The sequence below is a fragment of the Herpailurus yagouaroundi genome, unplaced genomic scaffold, assembly GCF_014898765.1.
Source record: "Herpailurus yagouaroundi ecotype Mexico unplaced genomic scaffold, PumYag 139, whole genome shotgun sequence".
In the NCBI taxonomy this organism is placed as follows: domain Eukaryota; kingdom Metazoa; phylum Chordata; class Mammalia; order Carnivora; family Felidae; genus Herpailurus; species Herpailurus yagouaroundi.
Genome location: NW_024412394.1, coordinates 68304409 through 68327511, shown reverse-complemented (window position 1 = coordinate 68327511; position 23103 = coordinate 68304409). Strand labels below are relative to the sequence as shown.

At 43.4% G+C, this 23103-nt stretch overlaps 1 protein-coding gene across 1 annotated transcript in view; it reads left to right on the top strand.

Annotated features, from left to right (window-relative positions):
- Positions 1-23103, top strand: part of METTL24 (methyltransferase like 24) — a 105469-nt gene that overhangs the window by 11020 nt on the left and 71346 nt on the right. Inside the window, exon 3 of the mRNA XM_040474618.1 lies at positions 22709-22807. Within this exon, the coding sequence (XP_040330552.1) occupies positions 22709-22807 (99 nt within the window). The remainder of the gene's footprint in view (positions 1-22708; positions 22808-23103) is intronic.

Below are 23103 nucleotides of genomic sequence, written 5' to 3'. Positions count from 1 at the left end.
TTTACACAGTGGCTGTGCCAGTTTGCATTCCCACCAACAATGTTCAAAGGTTCCTTTTTGTCTGCATCTTCACCAGCACTTACTGTTTCTTGTGTGTTTGATTTTAGCCATTCTGACAGGTGTGCAGTGATATCTCATGGCAGTTTTGGTTTGTATTTCTCTGACGATAAGTGAGGTTGAACATCTTTCTATGTGTCTATTGGCCATCTGGATGTCTTTGGTGAAATGTCTGTTCATGCCTTCTGCCCATTTTTTAATTGGATTATTTGGGGGTTTTGGGGGTGTTGAGTTGTATCAATCCTTTATATATTTTGGATACTAACCCTTTATTGGATGTGTCATTTGCAAATATTTTCTCCCATTCAGTAGGCTGTCTTTTTGTTTTGTTGGTTGTTTCCTTTGCTCTACAGAAGCTTTTTATTTTGATGTAGTCCTGAGAGTTTATTTTGCTTTTGTTTCCCTTGCCTAAGGAGACATATCTAGAAAAATGTTGCTACCGCCAGTGCCAGAGAAATTGCTGCCTGTGCTCTATTTTAGGATTTTTTATGGTTTCAGGCCTCACGTTTCGGTCCTTGATCCATTTTGAATTTATTATTGTGTGTGGTGTAAGAAAGAGGTCCAGTTTCATTCTTTTGCATGTAGTTGTCCAGTTTTCCCAAAATCATTTGTTGAAGAGATTGTCCTTTTCCCATTGTATATTCTTTCCTGCTTTGTGAAAGATTAATTGACCATATAATTGTGGCTTTATTTCTGGGTTTTTTGTTCTGTTTCATTGATCTATGTCTTGTTTTTGTGTCAGTACCATACTGTTTTTGATTACTGCAGCTTTGTAATATAACTTGAAGACTGAAACTGTGATAATTCCAGGTGTCTGATTTGGGGAAGCATTTTTATCCTATGTTAATGAGGGAGAGTAAGTTAATTAGGATGAGCATCAGTGTGTGTGTGTGGAGGCGGGCGTTTAGAGGGGGGTGTTTGCAGGGAGCAAAGCTTTGTGGCAGCTCCAGAAGTCAGAAGACTGAGCTCCAGGCCTTTGTGTGTGTGTGTGTGTGTGTGTGTGTGTGTGTGTGTGTGTGTGTGTATGCACGTGTGCACATGGTGCGGGAGGGAAGGGTGAGGAAGCAGGGAAGGTGTAGTTCAAAGGAGGCCAGTGGAGTAATCATGGGTTAAATAACTAAATTATTTTTCTGATCCTGCCTTCTATATTTTAGTCAATTAACTGCATGCTATTATACTTGGTATTTTATATACATTTAAAAGATAAACTTAGTTTAACCAACACAAGAAACCAAAATTTAAGTATTGACCTTGGTAGTACAGGTAAGATAAGGCCTTCGAGAAGTTTATGATTTAAGAGTGGGGTGGGAGAGGCCCTGTGCTAGGGGAGTTGCCTGTGTTCTTTCATTTAATTTTCAGAAGAAACCGATGAGGTGGGAATTGTCCTCATTTTGCAGTTGAGGAAGCCCAGGCTCAGAGACATTTACCAATTTGGGTAAAACAGAGCTATGTGGGATGAAATGAAGGGTTAAACTCAAAACCCATGACTGTTTCCATTTGCCTGTTGAGATAGGTAGCTAACAACCAATTCTTACCAATTCTACGTAAGGTAGATTACTTACCAGATACAAATTAAAATCAAATTAAAAGACAATCATAGGCTGGGAGAGGATATTGAATATGTGTCACCAATAAAAGATTAATATCCAAAATATAAAAACACTACCACCAACAAAAGACCCCCCCCATACACATAGGTTAAAAAAAAAAAAGAGAGAGAGAGATAGACAACTGAACAGAAAAATAAGGAGGGGATTACATTATATATATTATATATATACCCATTATATTATTATAATTATATTACATTATAATTATAGTTACATTATTATTATATACATTATATTATGTACATCATATATAATATATATATACGTATATATATGTATATGTATATACATATATATGAGAGAGCAATATGAGTATACAGAGAGATGATTAGTTCCACCAATAAACCATGGAAGCAGATCAAAACACAGTGGGATTCTAGTTTACCCCATCATACTGGAAAAAATCCAAAGGTCTGATAAAAAAAGAGTTGATGAGAATGTTGAGCAAGAGGAACTTCTTACTAAATGACTTTATCCAGGTAGCTCCCATCCACAATTTCTTTTGTTATGTCTTCTTACTTTCTCCATAGCACTCCTACTTGATCACAGTTTTTTCTTTCTTCTATTCTTTTTTTTTAAAGATTTTTTTTAAGTAATCTCCACACCCAACATAGGGCTTGAACCCACAACCCTGAGATGAAGAGTCCCATGCTCCACCAACTAGCCAGCCAGGGACCCCCCCCCCCCCGCCCCCGGGGGGGGGGGGGGGGTGGTTGCAGTCTTATCCCCCGTGAAGATCAGGTGCTCATCTGTCCTGCTCACCACTGTATCCCCTGTGACTATGATAGTACCAGCACATAGTAGGTGCTCAGTAAATATTGGTTGAAAGGATGGTTATTTCAATCATTGCAGTGCTAGACCTATGTGTTTGAGGAACATCTGAATCTTTCGAGAGCTACTCTAGAGTCCTTTTGAGGTGTTTAATTTCTGAATCAAGGTATTACACTACAGATTCTTGGAACAGAGCACCCAGCATTGACTTTGCTTCAAACATTGGTGACTATAGAACAGAGGTCAGAAGCCATATCTGGCTGGCCTGTGCCTGTTTTTGTATGGCCCATGAGCTAAGAATGGTTTTTATAAATGAGCACTTGCAACATACCTTATGATAGGAAACATTAACTTTGTGGGTTTTTAAAGTTTTTTCAATGTTTTTATTTATTTTTGAGAGAGAGAGAGCGTGATCTGGGAGGGGCAGAGAGAGAGGGAAACACAGAATCCAAAGGAGGCCCCAAGGTCTGAGCTGTTAGCACAGAGTCCAATGTGGGGCTCGAACTTGTGAGCCACGAGATCATGACCTGAGCCAAAGTCGGACGGTTAACCGACTGAGCCACCCAGACGCCCCTAACTTTGTGGGTTTTTTTTTAAAGTTTATTTATTTATTTTGAGAGAGAGAGAGAGAGAGAGAGTTCAAGTGGGGAAGGAGGACAGAGAGAAGGTGAGAGAGAATACCAAGCAGGCTTTACAGTGTCAGCGCAGAGCCCAATACAGAGCCTAATCTCATGAACATGAGATCATGGCCTGACCCAATATCAAGAGTTGAACGCTTAACCAACTGAGCCACCCAGGCACCCCAGGTAACATTAACTTTGAATCCCAGTGAAGCAAAATGCCAAAAAAAAAAAAAATTCCATTCTTCTCATTAGTGGATCTGTATCACAAAAAATGTACACAATTGTTATATTTTGAATTTAAGAAATAAAAATGTGTAAATTTGTCTTTTCTCTTGTTATGTAAGTATCTACTTAATATCTTCAATTTTGCTTCTTGGCTCACAAAGTCTAATGTATTTATTATCTGATTGTTACAGAAAACCTTTGCCAACCCCTGCTATGGAAGTGGACCCAGGGCCACTTAGCTATGACCATTCCACCTGGGGCGACCACTGACCTTCCTGAGAAGAATGGTCTTGACTTCCAACAGGGACACTGAGAAAAAGTTTTAATCCTCTATTCACAGGAATGTCATTATAAAGTCTTCAAGGTCTTTGTTTTAAGGCCATTGCCATGCAGTGAACATTAAAGTGAGTTAAATCTTGGTGTTTGTTTACCACTGCCAGTTACCCGCCTTTCTAACACAAGTGTATTTTTTTGGAGCAGACTGTATTATGACAATCAAATGACTTTTCCAGTCAAAGATTCTTTTCCAGTATCTTAGGTCATAGCCCTTCATCCGTAAGGTGGCTCAAGCCATGTGCTATGAGAGGTCCAGGACTTTTCCTGCCCTCCAGTGTTCTGATAATACCTGGAGCTTACATTTTCTGGTCACTCTCTCTGAATTCCTGCTCTCAGTGTTCTACCTGGGGCCACTGCTTTCCCCTCTCTGCCCATTTTTTAATCCCCCAGTGTGACACCCACACAGGCCTTGCTGAAGGTCTCAGGGTAATGGAGGGAGATACTAATGCAGTTCAAAACAGAAATTGACTTAAAATTGGTTGCTCAAAGTTTTCTTGGCCATTGAGGATTTCTTACTGGCTGTATTTGCTTCTTAGACTCATGCACCATTGATCCTGCCTTCTCTTGCCTATACTTTAATTCCTTTCTTCCCTTTTCAAGGCTTCAAGCTCCACTCCCATTCTACTCTGTTGAGTTTCCAGAAAATTCCAGATACATGTCATTTTCTTACTCAGGCAGTTTATCTTCTTCTGGTTTTCTCTCTCCTTGCAGGCCTGGCCTAGAGATGAATTATGCCACTCTGGTGGGAATTGGCTGCAATCAGTGTTTGTTTTAAAAAATCATGTTTCCCCATCTTCTCAACTGGTAGACCACAGTGCCTTGGATGCAGTGAGCACTCATTACATGTTGGTTGTTCTTATTATTAGGAGGATTGTGCCAAATTAGTTCCAGTGTTGGTCCCCTCATCCTAACTATGGCTGCTGCTTTTGTATGGTATGGGGAATTATATGATTAGGACATTTTTGGGACCAGCAGTGTATTGCTTCATGCAGAACTCCCCTTTTTCCTTTATGCATGTCTTCATCTCCTCCTTTGATTTTTTTGGGTGAACTACATTGCCTTCTGTCTGCCATTAAAATGAATTACACAGAGGGTGCTGACATGAATATTAGGGTTCAAGAGTTCCTGGAAATAACCCAGCCAGTGCATTCTTTGGGATATACCCAAGAGAACTGAAAACATAGGTTCACACAACGCTTGTACATAGATGTTTATAGCAGCATTATTCAGAAGAGCCAGAAGTGTGAAGCAACCCAAATGTCCACCAGCTGATGAATGGATACTCAAAACGTGGTATATCCATAAAGTGAAATATTCAGCCATAAAAAAGAAAGAAGTCCTGATACATGCCACAATGTGGATAAACTTTGAAAACATTATGCTAAGTGAAAGAAAACAGTTATAAGAAATAACATATTGCATCTCTCCATTTTAATGTAATCACCTGAGTGGGTAAATTTATAGAGACAGGAAGTAGATCAGTGGTTGCCAGAGGCTGGGGGGAGGAGAGAATGGAGAATGGGGTTTATTTTTGATGTGATGAAAATATCCTGCAGTTAAAAAGTGTTGATGGTTGAACAACCTGTGTATATATAAAAAACCGCTCAATTGTTTAAAATGGCAACTTTTATAGTATGTGAAATATACCTCCGGTAAAAGTAATGCCCAGAGGCCCATGGAATTTATGACCAGGGTGAAACTACATGCTTTTCTCTGTTCAGTTAAAGATATATTCACTGTGGTAGAGTCCTGGACCCTTGGCCTGTTGGTGCTCATTAATGGGGATGGGCGTGCTTAGCAGAAATGTAGTGTCTATGTGTTTGCTCCTCTTGGGCATTTGTGTTAAAGAGAACAGCAGTTATACGGATACCTCACTTTTAAAGTTTTTTTAATGTTTATTTATTTTTGAGAGAGAGACAGAGTGTGAGCAAGGGAGGGGCAGAGAGAGAGGGAGACACAGAATCCGAAGCAGGCTCCAGGCTCTGAGCTGTCAGCACAGAGCCTTGATGTGAGGCTCAAACCCATGAACCTCGAGAGCATGACCTAAGCCGAAGTTGAACGCTTAACCAACTGAGCCACCCTGGCGCCTCCCAGGATACCCCACTTATAAACAACTCTTCCCAAGCTTACAAAAGCTTGCTGTGTCATTATCCTAGGTGGTTCTCATAATAGCCTTATGAGTGAGATGGTTGTTATTTCCTTTCTACCAAGAGGGACTCTGTTAAATTACTGCTTTAAGGTAAATAGAGGTTTTAAACCAGGTCAGATTTAATACTCTTTCTACTCTATACTATGCCCTACATCCATGCTGAAATCTGGATCTCAGAAAAATATGTTGATTACTATAGATTTTAGGTTTGATATTAAGGCTTCTTAGATATTTTCCAAGTCAATTAATATATTTTAAAGCTTAATTTTAGCTATTTTGTCAGGGTGGAATTTCAAGCATGCTTTCCATTGCTTAAGAACAAATTTGAACTGATTGTATAATTATGATAGGGAATATTCTTTTGAATAGTGAATATTCATTTTGTACAGAAATAGTAAAAAAAAAAAAATGGCTTATTTAACTAATGTGCACTTATAGGACATTAACCTCAATCAGAAGCAGAGAGCTACATCAGTTTGGAAACCTAAGTGTTTGACTTCATTTTGGTACCCTGGATACAGAGAATTGTTTTGGAAAATCTGAATGCCTGGGCCTTATTCCTGGACAGGGAATGTTCTTATTTATAAAACCAAACCACTAGCATAGATTGAAGTCTGTTTACACATATAACATTGTGTCCTTTCTCATTATGGTGATAGGTTGAGACAGGGAACAGGAAAAAAAATACTATATATATAATTTTGTTATTTAAAAAATATAGGAAAACTAGGATGCTGATAATTAAAGGTACATATGTTTGGACAAGCCATTAACTTAATAGAAAAAAACAGATCAAAAGTGCTCTTAAGGTTTATACATTTTTTTAAAAAAAGAATAAAACCGTATAGGGATGGGAGAAGTGAGTAAGGGAAGTTGGAAATTTAATTTTCTGTGTCTTTAATTCAAGGAGTTTTTGGATTATAGTTATTTTGAAGGCAAAAATTTTCAATTTAAAAATAGAAGGGAAGAAATAGGAACAGATTGGAGTTTGGTGGAAAAAAATTAGAGACAGAAAAATACAACAGGGAGGCTCTGTGTAGGGAATTCTTATGTTCAGTTTCTTCTCAAATTTCCTGTGGCTTGTGTAGACAGGAGTTACAAAATTTGATGAAAACAATCCGATGGAAGCCATGGACAAGCATTCCAGAATCACGAACATCTGTTTGCATAGACATTTGTTTGCAGTTGATTTCAGGGGGAGCATGGGCCTCGTGAAGCCCTTAGTCTGGGAGTGGATCAGAATCAGGCATAGGAGTTTGCAGAATACAGATACCTCTGCCTCCCCTACCCCAGGCCTCCTGTGAAGGACCACTCCTCCCTCACGGGGGTGGGTGCCGGGTTAAGACTTGTCAATTATGATTGAGATGGTTGACTCCTAAACCTGGTGGAGAAGCATCCGCAGCAAGTGTTCAGGGTTTTTTTTTTTTTTTTTTTTTTAACGTTTATTTATTATTGAGAGTCAGAGACAGAGCACAAACAGGGGAGGGGCAGAGAGAGAGGGAGACACAGAATCTGAAACAGGCTCCAGGCTCTGAGCTGTCAGCACAGAGCCAGACGCGCGGCTCGAACTCACAAACCGCGAGATCGTGACCTGAGCCGAAGTCGGACGCTTAACCGACTGAACCACCCAGGCGCCCGGCAAATGTTCAGTTTTAAGTGAGAGCTGCCCCCAGTGTGATGTGATGGGCTTTTGTCTCCTGGAATCACCTCACTGCCAGCTGGGCTGAGCTTCAGGAGGTGGAGCCCGGGGGTCCTGCCCAACAGCCTGGAGGGTGGGACCCACACCAGCCCACGCCGGGAGGTGGTGCTGAGGCGGACAATCCTATCCATGGCCAGTTCTGCCTTCCTCGGTCTCCTTAAACTGCACCTGGGAGAAGAGCCATGTTTTGTTTTCAGGGTAGTAGCCAATGGCTCCTCCCTCGTATTGATTTTTATGTTACCTCATTTGTAAGTAAGTGCTTGTTTTATATTGTAAAAATGTTGAATGTAAAAAAAAACCACCTTTTTTTAAGACAGAAAACTTGGTAGCTTCTTGAGAAACAAACATAAAAGAAGTTGCGGTCATCTCTTCCACTCTTCTGCCTTGTCCACAGTCCTGCTTTATGTTTGCATTTCTCCAGCTACACACTGGCATTAGTCTAGCATCTAAGTTGATTAATAACATCGCCCTGTCTCTGTGTGCGTGTGGAATGTCTACAACCATTTATTTAGCAAGGTGAGTAGAAGCCTCCTATGGAAAGTCACTGATTCACAGTAATTGGTCAGTTATGTAGAAGGTAGTTAAAGCAGTGATTAACAAAAAACATACACACAGTCTGCTTTAACTCAAAACATGCATGCACATTTGTTTGTCAGGCTTTTGTTGTGAGTTTGGCTCCTGATTGGAGTTCTGGTCTTTCTTGCAAAAACCCATCTGAACTGCATCACCCGTTTCCAATTTTGGTTTCTTCAAAGTGGGGCAAGAACTTAACACTTGTGAGGCAACCTACGTGCAAAACACCTTTAGATTTCAGTGATTTTGTTACTCCGTTTTACAGTTGCTTTACTCATACCTAACGCAACGGCATTTAAAAATAGTACCTAGCTTTTATTGACTTGGTTTCTGTAGAAAAGAGAACTGTTTTCTTTCTGTGCACAGGTTTCATCAGTTTACCTAATTTTAATTAAATTATAGAAGTTCAATAACTTGTGCAACTGATGTAAGTTGGTTTAGGAACAAACCAAGTCACTCCTGGTGAAAATACAGCTACACTGGTAGCAGCAGGAGAGCACAGGTAGAGACGATGCTGAATGTCCGTTGATCTGACAAGTTAGTTTTTTTTTTTAATTTTTTTTAATGTTTATTTTATTTTTTAAATTTTTTTTTCAATGTTTATTTATTTTTGGGACAGAGAGAGACAGAGCATGAACAGGGGAGGGGCAGAGAGAGAGGGAGACACAGAATCGGAAACAGGCTCCAGGCTCTGAGCCATCAGCCCAGAGCCTGACTCGGGGCTCGAACTCACGGAGCGCGAGATCGTGACCTGGCTGAAGTCGGACGCTTAACCGACTGCGCCACCCAGGTGCCCCATAATGTTTATTTATTTTTGAGAGAGAGAGAGAGAGCATGAGTGGGGTAGGGCAGAGAGAGAGAGAGGGAGACACAGAATCTGAAGCAGGTTCCGGGCTCTGAGCTGTCAGCACAGAGCCCGATGCAGGGCTCGAACCCACAAGCCGTGAGATCATGACCTGAGCCAAAGTCAGACATTTAACCCACTGAGCCACCCAGGTGCCCCTGACAAGTTAGTTTTGTAGAGAGATTAAGAATGCTCCCACTGTAAGAAATGTTGAAGAAGAGCAAAACTTCACTATATTTTCAAGTATGTTGGAGTTACTTTATTTGTAAAATGAATTCCTACAAGGAGGAATGCATCTGTTTACCTTTAAGAGAATCTGCATGCATAGTTGTGCAGGTGGGATGAGGGGGACTGGACCAGTTATGAACAGAAGGGGCATCCCTTCAAGGCTTTGTGGGATCGGCCTTTTGAGTCAAACATAGTTTTGCATTTAACAAATAACATTGACTGTAGCAAGTGTTTATAGTTTCGAGGTTACAGGTCAACAGCTCTGGGATTATGAAAACAGACTTTATATAGTAGAAAAATCTCAGTTCCCTTCTTAACAAATAGGTTTGGATAACACCTAACTTGATGATTTCAAGGTATAGAATATATATGTACAGGTTCTGATTAAATTTTACAACCGGTACATAAATCGTTGTTGCCCTTTTTATCTATCACACATTTAAGATTGATAACTTGATTCCATCTAAATAAATAAATAAGTAGTGTTTATATTTGGCTAGATTGAGGTAGTACTATGAAACTCAGCTAGTGGATATCCCTACTTTCATCCAAAGTTATTTAAAAAAAATTGTCCTCAATCCCAAGAATTATGTCATGTTCTTTCCTCCCTGGTATTTAAATCAATATAAAAATGTCCCTTGGAATCATTTATGTGGGGGACTGTAAACGAAGTAAAATACATGGTGTTCTCATGAGGTTTGTAGTCTGGTTAGAGAAGCAAGACCAACGTACTTGCAACAGATTACAGCAAACATTTGATTAAATATAAAATGAGAAGTGCAAGCAACAATTGCTGAAGAACCTGCTTTGCATAGTTTATCTTGCACACAGTAAAGGCTTGAGTGAATAGGAAGTTTGGGGGAAGTACATGAGACAAAATAAGTGGAATTTGAACTGACTAGTGAATAAAAGAGAGGATTGTTGGTAGGAGAGGAAAGGTATGTTCAGGACAGGATGCACTTAGGGAGCAGACCAGAGAATAGGGTTTGTTTTATAATCCTAGAAGGCCCTATAAAATCCTAAAAAGTTCCTTATAGTATTTATCTGAGCACCTCCTAGCTTCTCTGAGTCTTGGCAGTGAATTATCTTTGATTATACTTCTTTTCTTTCCCTGGGAATATCCATAAAACCAACGTTCTGTTACAGCCTACCATTCAATCTCTAACGTTGTGGCATTGGGAGAGTTCTGTGGGGATTCATACCCAACAATGATAACCATCTTTTACCTAGTGCCTTGTAGGTACCTGTATCTGTCAGGATAGGATAGGTTATGCTGCAGTAACAAACATCCTCAAAATTTCAGTGGATTAAAATAACATATAAAGTCTATACTAATAGGAAAAGTATAAACTTCCTATGGGGAAGATAAAACTCTGAGACTTGGGATGGGGGCTGCATAATGTAGCAGAGCAAGTATGGGACTAGTTGCCTAGAGGTCTGGCTCTGAGTCACAGCCCAACTCCTCCTACCTATGTGACATCGATATGTCATTTCATCTCTCTGAGCTTGATTTTCTTCAATTATATCTTGATATCTTGATTTCTTCAATTATAATATGAAGGAGTCTAGCTCATCCTTAAGCTCTCTTTGAATACAGTGATTCTCTGCATGCATAAAACAAGTAAAAATAAAAGCTAGAATAGTTTCTGTCTTCTAGATTCTAGAATGTATTTGCTTTTTTTTCCTACATGTTTATGTATTTATTTTGAGAGAGAGAATGTATGCGAGCAGGGGCGGTGGGGGATGGCAGAGAGAGGAGAGGGAGATTCCCAAACAGGCTCTGCACTGTGAGTGCAGAGTCTCAGGAGGGCTTGAACTCACAAACATGAGATCCTGACCTGAGCCAAAATCAAGAGTTGGACGCTTAACCGACTGAACCACCCAGGTGCGCCTATAATGTGTTTGCTTTTTAAGCTCTTCCAAGATGTTTGTTTGTTTTTCTTTAACATAAGGACTGCCAGTCTTTTTTTTCTCATACCATTAAGAAATATGGTCAACATTTTCATCAGCTTAGATCTGCTATATTTATTTGCCCAATTTGTCCCCTTTACTCTTGTTATTTCCAGTCTGAAATGGGGAAGGAGACTGGGCCAAGGTCGGCTGCCACATGGACAGCTCCACTTCTAACCTCAGGGATTCTTGCTCTCATTCACCAGAGAGCTCTGAGCCCAGAAAGTTCCATGGTGGCAAACCCAATTGACCTCTATAAAGGTCTGCTTCTTTCAGCAAGGCTTCATGTTCCTAAAAAGGGCCAGTTAGTGATAAAGATTGTAGATCTTTCCTTCCATTTAGGTTTGAAGCTTAAGTGCTTTTGGTTGCAGAGTTGTGCAACGAGCTTGCCCTGCCTTGTGTTATACTGCTGGCAGCCTCCCATAGATGGAAAAGAAACATTTATTGGGCTGGTTCTGCTTGTCAGGCACTATAACTTACAGTGCATTCAGACAGAAGAATGTTCTATAAATACAGACTCATGAGAGGAATGTCCCAGCACGAGAGTCTTATTTTTAATTATCAGTAGGATTCACTCAGGCTACCTAAAACTATATCACAATCAAAAAGGACCAGAGAGTGGCAGTATGGACAATACGAAAGTGACAGAGATTTAATAATGAGTGAAAATGTATTGAAAACCCATAAATCATACATACGTATGTGCATACGTGTGTAATTGTGTGCAACTGATGGCTTGTTTTCAATGGGGTGTGATAGCCTCATCAGAAAACTGATGATGCCCTTGAACCATGTGCAAAATGGTGGGTGGTTTGGCTGGGCTCCTGGACTCTGCTGTGCTCTTTTCCTTCTACCTACCCTGGGCTGTCCTACCCACGGCAGAGGACCTTATGCCTTGCCTGCTTATGCCCTTTCTCAAAGGCACCATGCGGTGTCTACCATTGATTTCCAGGAAAGGTTTTGCTTCCCACCCATGTGCTGTGCCACACTCGGCTGCTGTTCCATGTGTCAGCCTTCAGGGTGGCTGCAGGGTGCCCCAGCTCTGTGACTCAGATGCTCGGTGTGGCCTCTTGGATACATTCTCTCTGCCACGACCCCTGTTTCTCCGCACTTGGTGACTCTGGGTGACACATGTTAATTCTCTTTAGTAATGAAAATCACATCTTGTTTAGACTCTAGAACTGAAACTCTTTCTCTGTAAAATTGCTCAACAGCACTGAGCTTTACCATTGACAGGCATTCTGCTCGACATTATTCCCCAGAGCCTCCTTAGAGGCTCTAGGGCTGGGAGGCTAATGGGGCATCCGTATGGATGTGCCTGGAAGTCTTGGGATTACAGTGAGGGAACCATGGGGAGATCTGTGGTCTGGTCTGAGGATTGAGGACCAATGTGGGCTGAGAGGCACCAAAGAGGCCTTAGGCACCCCTCATGGACAACTCTGAGTCCCAAGTGACCTTGTGGGGAGGATAGAGGTAGCTATTCAGGTATTGGGGGAGTATCCCCTCCTTCCTCTCATAACCCCCTTTCCTGTCTTCCCTTCTTGATTCCTTGATTCCATTCCCTCCATTCAGGTAGTTTTCTTATTTTCCCCACCCTCTACTTCTCCTTTGTCTTTGACAGCTACTCAGGATCTAAGGATCCTTAAAATGGGTTTATAGGGGGTGCTGCAGACTTTCTATCCTGAGGCTGACGATTCGGGAGCTGGTGAATGTTTGGGGAGATGTTAACTGGCTGGAGTTTACTAACTGAAATAAGTCCACAAACTCCTAGCAGATGTTGATTCAGATGACGTTAAGCTTCTAGGAAATTTTTGAGTTTATTTATTTGAGAGAGAGATTGAGAGCAAACAGGGAAGGGTAGAGAGAGGGAGAGATAGAATCCCAAGGAGGCTCTGCACTGTCGGTGAGGAGTCCAATGCGGGCTTGAACTCACAAACTGTGAGATCATGACCTGAGCCGAGATCACGAGTCAGACGCTTAACCAGCTGAGCCACCCAGGTCCCCCAAACTTCTAGGATTTTGACTTCCAGAAGGTCTGGGTCCCCTATATGTTTTGAATAGGGCATGCATATATGTGGAAGTGTGTGTGCATGCGTGTGTATATGTGTGTGTGTTTGTGAGAGAGCTAGAGAACACGAATCCTTAAAAATGTGGTTAATGTTGTCTTCCAGTTCCTGTTTGATTTCTTAGGCAACCTTTCTTCTATAATCTTACAGACAAATGAGACTCCTCCCTCCTTTCCTGGTTATGTGTTACCCCAGTGAGAAACATGATTTGACATTTGAGTTCCTACTCGGCATGTAGATGCTGTGTAGTTTCTATATCATGAAACCAAATGAGAGCCTCTGCCTTTCACTGGATCTATCCAGGAATTTGGCTGCTCTTTCTACTGTCTATGAGAAAAACCTAAAATACAATATGTTTTATTCTTTTAGCCATTCCCTCGGGGGTTCCAATCTCACCCAGACTTGAACTATTTTGACACACATGCACACACATACACACACACACACACACACACACACACACACACACACACACACAGAAAACATGGTGAATTTAAAGATGTCGGTTGAAGAACAAAACCCAGCTCAAATTTGTTTGGCATTTCTTTCCACCTTACCAGGGTAACTTAGAGATTCAATCTAGAGCTGAGCGTCTTTTCTTCCTTGTCCTTAATTCCTTCCTAAAAGTTATCAGGGCCTTCTTGAATTATAGTGCATTTTTTCTTGTCATAGTTGATTTGATTTCTGGTTCCCTTGCCTCCCAGCCTACACTCTGTGTAATGCTGCAGAGGCAGCAGATTGATGGGGAAAGGATTCAAAATGCTGCTCTGCATTTGGGTTTCAGCATGTGTGCCGTCTGCTGCCAGAGGCATTTAGCAGATGGACTTGGAGAGGTAGGACTGTGCCTCCACAGGGAGGGGACCTCTGGGGAAGAGGTCCCTAGGGGAGGGGCTCTGCCTTTCCCACCTCACCATTCGGACCCTGACCCACCACCGAGTCGAGTCTATCACGAGATGATTAGACTCGGCTTCTGTCGTCTTGTTCAGTTTGGAACAGTTTGCTTATGATGTGTGTGGGCAGGGATTTCTTGGAGTCTGTTTGGGGCTCGCTGAGCTTCTTGAATCTTTATGTTTAGAGCTGTCATCAAATTTGGGCATCTTTTCAGCCATTCTATCTTTCAATTTTGTTTTTTCCTTTCTGCACTGCATTCTTACTCTTCCTCCTCTGGGAGTCTAATCTGAAAGTTAGACCTCTTGATATTGTCCTACAGGTCCCTGAGGCTCTTTTTACTACCCACCCTCGCCCGCCAAAAAAATCATTTTTTTTCTCTCTGTTGTTCAGATTGGATACTGTCTATGGATCTGTCTTCAAGTTCACTGACCTTTCCTTGTGTCCTATCCATTCTGCTGCTGAGTCCATCCATGAGACTTTTATTTTGGTTATTGCATTTTTCAGTTCTGAAGTTTCCATTTGGCTCTTTATATCTCGTATTTCTTTGCTGAGGCTTTCTGTCTTTCCACTGGTTCCAAGAATGTATGTCCTTGCTTCTTGGAGTTTTTCTAGAACAGTTGCATTTAATTTTTTTCAAATAATTCCAACATTTGTGTTATGCCTGTATTGGCATCTGTTGATTGTCTTTTTCCCACACCAGTTCGGATTCTCTTCATGTGCCGAGTAGTTTTGGGTTATATCCTGGACATTTTGCATATTATATTATGAGACTCTGAGTCATAACTCATAAACTCTGAGATTAAATACCATAGATAAGGTTGATATATTTGTTTTCACAGGCAATCTGGTTGGATTGAGGCCTCACATTTCAGCCAGCCTTCTGTGGATCGTAGTTTCAATATCAGTCCTGTTTTCAAAGTCTTTGCCATGTTTTTTTTTCAGACCTCTCCCACATGCATGCCACCCAGTGTCCAGTCTGGGACCCTGACCCAAAGGTCAGTCGGCTTGGCTCCCAAAGCCTTTGATATGCTAACAAGGGTCAGATCCATGTTCCTATGGCCCAGGGCTTCATAAACCACTTTATGGGGTTGCTTTCCTTTTCCACGATTTTCCCAGTATTTTCCGGTTCCTTGTGGTTTCTGAACCCCTGACCAGAAAGGGTGGGCTTTAGTTATTCCTGCTCTGCTCATGCTGTACTGCATACCTCTGGTAACTGTGCCTGAGTCCAAGGCCAAGATAACAGAAGAAAGAGACAGAAAACACTCGCTGGGGCATTTACCCCATCCTCTTGGGGTGATAGCCACAGATAAAAGGGTGAGCTGCCCTCTCCTCTAGAGTTTTAGGTGCCTGTGGTCCCCTGCTTGACTTCTACCACTGCAGTGGGATGGCCCAGGCATTGGGATGCTGGAATAGAGGGGGAGAAAAAAGAGAGAGAGAGAGAGAGAGAGGAAAATGAAGGATTTTCTCACTGTCTCTGAGCATTAGGAGGCCCCTTCTCTGCTGGAGCCTGAACTGGAGGGCTTTTCCTGATGCTCTTGGTCTGTGCCAATGCCCGCTTCCAGTGTGTGGCTGTCTCGAGCGGGGGCCAGGAAAGAGGACCTCAGAAGAAAAAACATTGGCGACCTCACTGCTCGTTCAGTGGTACTTTGAATTCTGGTCTTCTTCTCCAATCTGCCTGCTAGTGTTTACTTTTCAGAGTCCTCAAATCACTGCTCTGTGTGTTCTGTCCAGGTTTTAGTGCTGATTCAGTGCAAGACACAGGGTGGGGGTGTGCTTACACATCTTATCCAGAACTGAAACTGAGATTCCTTTGTTTGAATGACATTTTTGCACTGGGTACCTGAATTTTAAATGTCACCAGAAAACAACAAAACATGTAACTGACCCCTGCTCTTTTTGAAGCAGGACTGACTGAGAAAAAGGACCTGAGCATGCAGAGGGGAATGCGTGTTCCCTGCCACCCCAGAGACTCACAGAGCCCTGCACACTCACTCAGGCCAAGTCCTAAAGACCGTGATTATCTGAGGATGTTACAGAAAGGTTGTGGCTGATGCTTGCACGCTCTCAGCTGTGCCTGGTCGCATGTCCTGCTGGGGACTGACTCTATAACTCCCACAACTCCCTTCTCCTAAAAAGGAATAAATAATTTCCTTCAATCATTGTTTTCCTGCCCACTAACGGATGCTCTTAATTAGTACAAGATTGCAAAATAGATATATTTTTCTTGTTTTGGGCTTGTTCCTCCCAGAAGGCTTAGGCTTCCCCGACATCGACACATCCACACATGCTCAGTGGATGGTTTAGTTTGCCTCAAGGACTCACAACCTTGTTCTTTTCCACAGAAAAGACGCAGAGCTTCAGTTGTTAGCCATCTCTCCCGATATAAAATTGCTGGTTCTAAAACCTTTCTGGAGCTTCCTAGTTGTGAGAATGTGCACTTAGGAGTATTGCAACTTTATAAAAATGTCCCAATCACTCTGCCAATTATCTGGCACGGTAAAGAAACACCCTTTACATCACTCATCCTACTATTTCATCCCTAAAGACCTGTCGCATTGAAGTACAGAGGAATGGGCCATTAGAAGCCTTCCTTTGGCTTATGTTTGTATTTTACACAAATATGTTGAAAAATGTGCAATCGTGGTACTGTTCCTTGTTTTTCAATTTCTACGGGAGCTACTTGAGGTCATTCATGGGTGTGGGGAAACTGCCTATGAGAAAAGAAGCCGTTATTCCACATTTCAAGACAAGGAAAGCTTTTGCACCAGGCGGAATTGATGGCTCTCTTTTCTAGGTCATGGGTGGGTCTGCTTTTTTTGTAATAACTTTTTTTTTAAATGCAGTCAGTCTTGCTTGGGGCTTCCGGTCTCGAATTAATGCATTTCTATTATGTGCATACGTGTAGGCTGGTAGGCAAAAGAGCATGTTAAAACATTGCTTTATTTCTTGTATTATCTTTTAATAGTAAAATCTTGGAATTCAACTCCTTTGGCTTGAAAGAATCATTTTTGTTTTCAAGAAACAAATTTAATGCTGAAATCATAAATCATAAAAAATATCTGAAAGCCTCATGGCGATGCTTGTGGTCTTTTTGAGACTGACTCAGTGATCACTTTTTGCCCTGTGGAAAGCAGAATTTCAGATGTATGCAAAATAGCCTGAGAGCGACATGAGTTCGCGGTGTATATCTTTTGCTGTCCTAAATCGTAACTTTTGGAAATGTTTTCTATGCACTCAAAACATATTAGAGGAGGCCGGCTCACTTTTCAATGCACATTGCCTGAAGAAAGTGGCAGATAGAGCCTTGACAACCAAAGTGGAGGCTGCTTCCTTGCCTCAGAAATCTGGGACCTTGTCTTCGTTGTGCCGCTTGTCCGTGCTTGGGGAGGGGCTCCTTTATAGGAGTGGCCTGGTGGTTCAGGGAGCAGGACCTTGCACTGCAACGGAGTAGAGGGACCCTCCTCCCTGGGTTGGCTCAGGAGGAGGCCTACTTCTCGGTGGCCGCTCATTGTGTGTGCCCCATTTGATATTTTAGCCCAGGTCTGCTGGGGACAGACAGACCAGCCTCAAATGACAGTACGCCCACCCCCTTCTACGAAGCAGCTCCTTGCCCCATCCCGAGGGGAAGCGGGGGTGGCAGGACTGGGAATCCGTGTTTCCACCTCCTGGGAGTGATGGGGGTAGCATCGTCTGGCCACATGATATTTGCAGCATATGGGTAATAGTGTATCCTGGCATTTAGGGAATGGTTTGGGGGTAAAATCATGACAAATTTTCTTAAAACAAAAAGATTTGGTGGGTGGGTGTGTTTGCCTTGTTCTATTTAATACCGGCCATTGGTGTTCTAAGGTGCTCAGAGAGTCCTGCGTGTGGGATGTTTGGAGGGACAAATATTGATGTATGTACCAGAGAATTAAGACAAATGATAATTGAAAGAGATGATAAAAGCTAGTCATTTCCTTGGGGTAATAATCACGAACTGCTGTCAGACTGATTCCAGGAGGAACATTACTTTATGTGAAGTGTTTTTTAAACAGCTCGAGCAAAGCATTAAGCCAGAGCATTTCTGGGGCATCTCTTTGCTGTATATTCCTATCATGTCTCCACTTGAGATTCCTCAATGGATAGTCGCTGTTCCAGCTGCCATGTTTAGCTTCATCGGGGTCGACAATCAGTTGGAAATGAGAAATATGAGCTTGCAGTCAGGATCTTGTCTGTGGATTCTGAAGATAATTCTATAGTCCTGCTATATGGATTCACCATTATTGATCTGTGAAGTTATTTTTATGTGTTAGTGAAGGGTGAGTGGCTTCTGCTGTGTTTCAAGGTGTCTCTTTCATGAAGCCTTTGGGTTTCTTGCAGTAGAGACAGATTTCCGCAATCTGCACTTGTGTTTTTGGCATTTAGTTTGGAGCTATGTTTACGTCCTCGATCTCTTCGTGACCCCACTTACCCTATGGAAATTTCCATCAGAGCCCCTATAGAACTTCATTGCGTGTATTGGGTTATAGCTGTATTAAATTGTAACCCAGAGCCTGGCACAAGGCACAAATGCCCACTGAATCAATGGATGACTCCCTGGTCGAGTCTCATTGCTTCTTTCCAAAGAATGCTGTGCAGGAGACCTTCTATTTGTCTCTCCAGATCCACCATCCACACTTCTCCTCCTCCTCTGCACCCCCAGAGGCTGACTTTGCATGGACAACCATAGCCTCCCTCTTCTCTGCCTTCTCTTGGCTTTGACAGTTGGTGTGCATATATAATAGGACTGGATGTGACAGGATTGGCTATGTTCCTTTTTGAAAAAAAAAATTTTTAATGTTTATTTATTTTTGAGAGAGAGACAGAGCGTGAGCAAGGGAGGGGCAGAGAGAGAGGGAGACACAGAATCCGAAGCAGGCTCCAGGCTCCGAGCTGTCAGCACAGAGCCCGATGCGGGGCTCGAACCCGCAGACCACAAGATCATGACCTGAGCTGAATCAGACCCTTAACTGACTGAGCCACCCAGGCACCCTGGATTGGCTTTGTTCCTTTATTAAATGCCTGCTCCATAAAGTTTCCCTCTCTGGGTTCCATAAATTCCTCTTGCTCCTTGCTCCTTCAGGCTTAGGATTTGTAAAGTCTCTCTGGTGCTACCTGTCATAGATACTGCATTATTCGTTACTGGTTTCCTTAAACCCTGCCCATGCCTTTATAGATAGTCTATTGAATTCTTCTTGGATTAGCCAGTTGGAAGGAGCCTGTTGTATCCTGCTGGAATCCTGGCTGATATTTGCCCAAGTCACCCAGATGACAAAGTTAGCTATAATCTAGATATCATAATCTTGCATTATTTCAAGTAAACAGTCTCTTCTAGGCCAGTCTGCCTCCAAATTTGAATCAAATATAGCAGGGGTCAGCAAACCACAGCCTCGTGGGCCAAATCTAGCCTGCAACCTATTTTTGTAAATGGAGTTTCGTTGGAACACAGCCACGACCATTGGTTTACTCACTGTCTGTGGCTGTTTTGAGCTACAGCAGGGGGCGGGGAATTGCAGTGGAAAACACATGGCCTGCAAAGCCTAAAATGTTTGCTGTTTGGCCCCTTATAGAAAGAGTTTCCTGATCCCTGATTTAGAGGAAGACCATGATGGGTGAACTTTATCATTTCTATCAAGAGGCTCCTGGGCCAGATGCTGGCACACTTGTGAGTGGCCGTGTGAGAAAGACATGGGGAGTTTTAAACCTGGACAAGCCTGCCTGAAGCTCTGTGTTGCTGTGCAGACAGCAGGGGCGACCTGGAAAGGCACTTTGTCATTTGATGCAAGGACATGACCAGGCACAACTGGGAGGCGTTTGTATTTAACTGTGCTTATAATTTATGATTTCATAATTCAGTACTTCCTGAAAAGAATTGCTCTCCCTAATTTTCAGCATTTACCTGCCAAAGTTATTTTGTGTGTGTCTGTCTCTGCCGCCAGACTGTGCACTTCTTGGGAGAGTCAAGGTGTTTTTTTTTTAATTTTTTTTTTTTTAACGTTTATTTATCTTTGAGACAGAGAGAGACAGAGCACGAACGGGGGAGGGTCAGAGAGAGAGGGAGACACAGAATCGGAAACAGGCTCCAGGCTCTGAGCTGTCAGCACAGAGCCCGACGCGGGGCTGGAACTCATGGACCGCGAGATCATGACCTGAGCCGAAGTCGGACGCTCAACCGATTGAGCCACCCAGGCGCCCCGGGAGAGTCAAGGTTTTAGTCGTGTCTGTGCTGACCAGTGTCTGGCACAGGGTGGCTGATGCTCAATGAATATTGTTTGGCCACGTGGTAATCACCATCTACTTCAGAGAAGAAAGGAAAGTAGGGGGGTGGCGGAAGGCATTACCTGGGAAGATATGTTAATGTTCTCAGGCTTTCTCTGATTAGACTCTCTGCCTGATCAGCCTTCACAGAGCAAGAATAGCTATAAGAAAAGGCTGCGTTCCCAGAAAAGGGTGCCCCTCAGGGCAGACTCGCTACATAATTTGTGGGGCTTGGTGCAAAATGAACATGTGAGCCCTCTTGTTCAACATTTATTAAAGAATTTCAAGACAGTGTCAGCAGAGCATTGAGCCAAGCATAGGCCCTTCTTAAAAAAAAAAAAAAAATTAAGATTTTATCTTTAAGTAATCTCTACACCCAGCATGGGGCTTGAACCCACAACCGCAAGATTAAGAGTCACACGCTTCACCGATTGAGCCAGCCAGGCGCCCCCAAGCGCAGGCCCTTCTAAGACTGCATAGGTTGCATGCCCATGAAACTGGCAGCTGAGAACAAGATAGCCTGTGGGAAATCAGTGAGGATTCCTTAAGTCTAGAAAGCTGCAGGGCACTTAGCTACTACAAGGAGGCACGGACCTGTCTAGACGGTAAGACTGTGGGCTCTTGGGCTTTGTGCCACGATGTGAGGCTAATCACATCGGACCTGGAATAACGCTTATCACTTACGAAGTGTCCACATTTATCTCAGACCCCCATGCCAGGGTGGGCTTCTCTTCCCCAAGCTCACACACCTGGCTTGATGCTGACTGACCTGCTTGCTCCCCCGCTCCTCCTAGCTTTTCAACCCCAGGTCACCGAGGCCACCCCATCCAGGGGCAAACCCCCCACATTTGCACTAAAGTGTATCAGGGCTAGCCTGTTTAGGGTTTTTTTTTGGGGGGGGGTGACAGACAGTTCCTGTCATAATACCTAGTCTTAGTCTGTTTGGGCTGTCATAGCAAAATGGCACAGACTGAGTGGCTTATAAAGAACAGAAGTTTATTGCTCACAGTTCTGGAGGCTGGAAGTCCAGGGTCAGGGTGCCAGCAGAGTTGGTTTCCAGTAAAGGCCCTCTTCAGGGTTGGCGCCTTCTCTCCAGGTCTTCACATTGTGGAAGGGGCTAGGGAATTCTGTGAGGTCTTTTTTAGAAGAGTACTGATTGCATTCAGGAGGGCCCTACCCTCATGACCTAAGCTGTTCCCAAAGGCCCCACCTCCTAATACCATCACCTTGGTCATTAGGATTTCGACCTATGAATATGAGGGAGGGGAACACACACATTCAGATCCTGGCAATATCTGAGTGAAGAACAATGTGTATGCGTGAATGGTGCATTTATCTGTCCCTAGAACCTTCCCTTGCCTCCTTCCGCGTCATAAAAGGGGGTTTAAAGGCCCAGTCTAAGCACTGCGGGAACCCCTGTGCCTAGACACCCAGCGTCTTTCCTGACTCCAGACATCTACCCTCCCAGCAGATGGGGCTTCTCTCCCCCCCCAACCCCCTTCCCCACCCTGCACCCTGAGGGCTATTCTCCCCCTGAGAATCACAGCAAGGCTTTGGAAGGTTTCTAAGTGGTGATAAGTACAGGTGGGGGACTTGGAACTCTAGAAAGGACTTCATGACTAGTGCTTCCTTTTGACTAGAGGGATCCTACTTGCGTTTCTTCCAGACCACTGCGATCCCCCAGCCCTTCATCCCTCCCACCACCCTTGCTGCAAAAGGAGGCCTAGCCTTCATTTCTAACCACTGTGCTCATCGGTGCTCCTCACGTCCTCTGCAGAAAGGCAGCAGCCCCTTGCTAGAAGGCTACTCTTGTCAGCCTTGGTGGTGACAGCTCCGGGGTCCTCTCCCGCAGGTGCACAGCCCCAGATGCTAGGCACACTGAGACCTGGAAGACTGAGTGCGGCTGCCCTTGTCTCCCTGTGCTGGGGAAGGCACCCAAGCACCCAAAGGACTTCAGGCTTTTGCCTCGACGACATAACTGGCCCTTAGGGAGGCTCATAGTTCTGAAGCTCTAAGCTTTGGAAACTCTAGTAGATAAGAGGAGTTTTTCTTCGCATGGGGGAGAGGCACAGTAATACAAAGCCACAGTTGAGAGAGCCTGATGGGGTCAAGTGGAGTTTATTTTTGATCAGAAGAGTCAGACGTCCCCAGGCCTTTGCAGTCTTTTGCTTAACCTGGTAGCTGGGCTTTCTCAGGCCTTGCTTGCCTCCCTGTGACCGATGTGACTGTAATGACAGTAGCTCTGAACCCACTCCCCACCGCCTGTGCACAGACATGTTTGTTTTGCAGACAGTTAAAGCAGCCAAGGAGCCTAGCTGATGCTCTGTGTCCATCCCACCCCCACCCCCACCCCCAGTGCCTCAACACTTTACACATCAACCTGTTTTCTGTTTTCTGTCTTCTACAGCGTCCCCGGTGGCATATAGATCTCCAGCCGTGGGCAGGACCTGCTCAGTCCCTGGACGAGGAAGCCTTGAGGTTTCTGAGATACATCAGCACCACTCAGGTTGTATTTCAGGTGCAATTGGATCTGGAGACACTCTAAAAGATATTGATCAACCCCCTTTCAAAAAGGATTCGATCAGTGAGGGGGTAGGAAGATTCTCAGGGACTCCTGGTGGGGACTTGATAGGGACATAGTTTCTGAGGCCTCAGTGCTTACATTTATCCACTTGTTTGAAGGCAGATAAGATGCCTTCTATTTGCTTCAGTATCTTCTGCCTTCCAGGGGTATTGTCATCTTGAAATGTTTTAATGATTCATCCTGACGTGTTCTTAAAGATCCACTTTAGCAAATTGCTT